This window comes from Vigna unguiculata, chromosome 1, assembly GCF_004118075.2.
Source record: "Vigna unguiculata cultivar IT97K-499-35 chromosome 1, ASM411807v1, whole genome shotgun sequence".
Lineage (NCBI taxonomy): Eukaryota > Viridiplantae > Streptophyta > Magnoliopsida > Fabales > Fabaceae > Vigna > Vigna unguiculata.
The window spans coordinates 20,347,355-20,350,166 of NC_040279.1; the positions used below are offsets into that span (position 1 = coordinate 20,347,355).

General features: G+C 38.1%; 1 protein-coding gene across 1 annotated transcript; it reads left to right on the forward strand.

Annotated features, from left to right (window-relative positions):
* Positions 1-301: 301 nt before the first annotated feature.
* On the forward strand, positions 302-2,515 carry LOC114173521 (omega-hydroxypalmitate O-feruloyl transferase). Its single transcript, XM_028057981.1, has 3 exons — positions 302-471; positions 619-1,069; positions 1,534-2,515. The coding sequence occupies exons 1-3, from the start codon at positions 317-319 to the stop codon at positions 2,389-2,391; spliced, it is 1,464 nt and encodes a 487-aa protein (XP_027913782.1). The 5' UTR covers positions 302-316; the 3' UTR covers positions 2,392-2,515.
* The last annotated feature ends 297 nt before the right edge of the window (positions 2,516-2,812 follow it).

The following is a 2,812-nucleotide window of genomic DNA, read 5'->3' on the forward strand; positions in this document are numbered from 1 at the left end:
TGTGAATGTAAACACGTACTTCAAAATCATGCCACTGAAACACGATGATGCTATTTTGAGTTAATTTCCAAAAGTGATGATCTTGGAAGGAACAACTAATTAAACAAAATATTAGGTTAGCAAATTTGGGATACCAACCTCACCAAACAAGCTCATCTTTGTTCATCTTCTGATTTGGTTCCTTTTGTCTTTGGTCTCTTTACTAGTGGCCTACCCTCACCCACATAGATCCACAGTACACAAAAAGTGAAAAAAAAAAGAGACAATCAAGTCCTAAAGATACCACGTATTTTATTAGTAGCTTGGACCGTTGCCAATGAACAACTACCTCTCACCTTCACATTATATTTATTTTGTTCCATTGCTATGTTTTGAACATCTTAGCACACCACCTACATCATACATATATACCTTGCAACTTTCCCTTGAGGGAACTCAGACCCTTGTCATATTGTGTGAGGGACACCACAGGTATGAGAAACACCACATGTGTTCCTGATGATGCTTTCAACATTGCATGCTCTACTCTTATATTTTCATGATCACTTATTTTCAATAGTTCATAGAGTGCTTCTATTTCCATTCACTACTCATGTTTCTATTGCTTTTTTTCTGTAGGCTGTTAAGGAAAATGGCTAATGAGAATGGTTTCCAGCAGCTTAGTGTGAAGCTAGGTGAACCAACTCTTGTTCCACCAGCTGAAGAAACAAAGAAGGGTTTGTATTTCCTATCTAACCTTGACCAGAACATTGCAGTGATTGTGAGAACTGTTTATTGCTTCAAAACTGCTGAGAGGGGGAATGAGAAGGCTGTGGAAGTGATCAAGAATGCACTGAAGAAGGTTCTTGTCCACTATTACCCTCTTGCTGGGAGACTCACTATAAGCTCAGAGGGTAAACTCATAGTGGATTGCACAGGGGAAGGTGCCTTGTTTGTGGAGGCTCAAGCAAACTGTTCAATGGAAGAGATTGGTGACATCACAAAACCAGACCCTGGTACTCTTGGTAAGCTGGTTTATGATATTCCTGGAGCAAAACACATTCTTCAGATGCCTCCTTTAGTTGCTCAGGTAAGTTTTATCATTGTCCTTCAGGAGTTACTTTGTTTTTGGTACATAATTCTTAATTGTTTTATTATAACAATTTATCAAGTTCTTGGTAGGATTTATAAATGGAAAAATATGACTATTTTGAATGTCTCATATAAAAGTTAGCAGCACATTTGTTTGACAAAATTTAAGGATGCTAGTGTTTGTGACTAAAATTGGTTTAGTTTCTGAATTTTTATCAGTAGCACTATATCTTTTCTTTTCATGCTAACCTTATCCATTCTGCAAATACCGGAGCTTCTATTTCTGATATAATGACAGTAAAAATCCGTGTCAGAACTTTAACAACACAACATCTCTTAATTATGCGTCCTTTCCCATGTACTTGTGAATGCATTCATTCTCACCAAGAAAATGATTCAGAAAATGGTCCCACACTTCTCACAAGGTATTGCAGTTCTGAAAGTGTGAACTCTATAATCCAGGTGACAAAGTTCAAATGTGGAGGCTTTGCTCTTGGGCTGTGCATGAACCACTGCATGTTTGATGGCATTGGTGCAATGGAGTTTGTGAACTCTTGGGGACAAGTGGCCAGAGACTTGCCACTTTCAATCCCTCCAGTGCTTGATAGAAGCATACTAAAGGCAAGAAACCCACCAAAGATAGAGCACCTGCATCAAGAATTTGCTGACATAGAAGACAAATCAAACACTGCTACTTTATACGAAGATGAAATGGTTTACAGGTCCTTCTGTTTTGACCCTGAGAAGCTAAAGGAGCTGAAGAAGAAAGCAATGCAAGATGGGGCTCTTGATGCATGCACAACATTTGAAGTTCTCTCAGCGTTTGTGTGGATAGCAAGAACCAAGGCACTGAAAATGCTACCTGAGCAACAAACAAAGCTTCTTTTTGCTGTTGATGGAAGGGCCAAGTTCAACCCTCCTCTTTCAAAAGGGTACTTTGGAAATGGAATTGTGCTGACAAATTCTGTGTGCCAAGCTGGGGAACTAACACAAAAGCCTCTCTCATTTGCTGTGAGACTCATTCAAGATGCTATCAAGATGGTGACAGATAGCTACATGAGATCAGCCATTGATTACTTTGAGGTGACAAGAGCAAGGCCTTCTCTTGCTTGCACTCTTCTCATCACAACTTGGTCTAGACTTTCCTTTCACACCACTGATTTTGGATGGGGAGACCCTGTGCTTTCAGGGCCAGTGTCTCTTCCAGAGAAGGAAGTGATTTTGTTCCTCTCACATGGCCAAGAGCGAAGAAATATAAATGTGCTTCTGGGTTTGCCTTCTACTGTCATGAAGATTTTCCAAGAGTTGATGCAGATATAATTAACAAACTATGTGTTATTATGTCATTGTGTTATTTGTCTTAAGTTATTCTGTTGTTTATGGAAGAAGAAAGTATTTATTGTGCTTATGAATTTATTTGTACCAATCAATAATTGAAACTTTATGTCTTGTTTGTGAATTTAATTTAAATTTATGCTGAAAAGGACACAACCTAAATACTTGAAAGGGACACAACCTAAATGATCTTGTGTTAGTTTAGGATATGGATCTTCCTTGTTTTTCTCCGCCCATATTTCCTGACACACATGGCACGTGTAAGAATTAATTATTTGATTTAATTTATCTTGTATCATAATTTGTTTTACTAATTTGAGATTAAATTTGCGGTTCAACCAAATTAAAATTGCATGATTCAATTCCTCTCACTGCAAGCCCATTCAGCTGAAATTGTTTACGAACT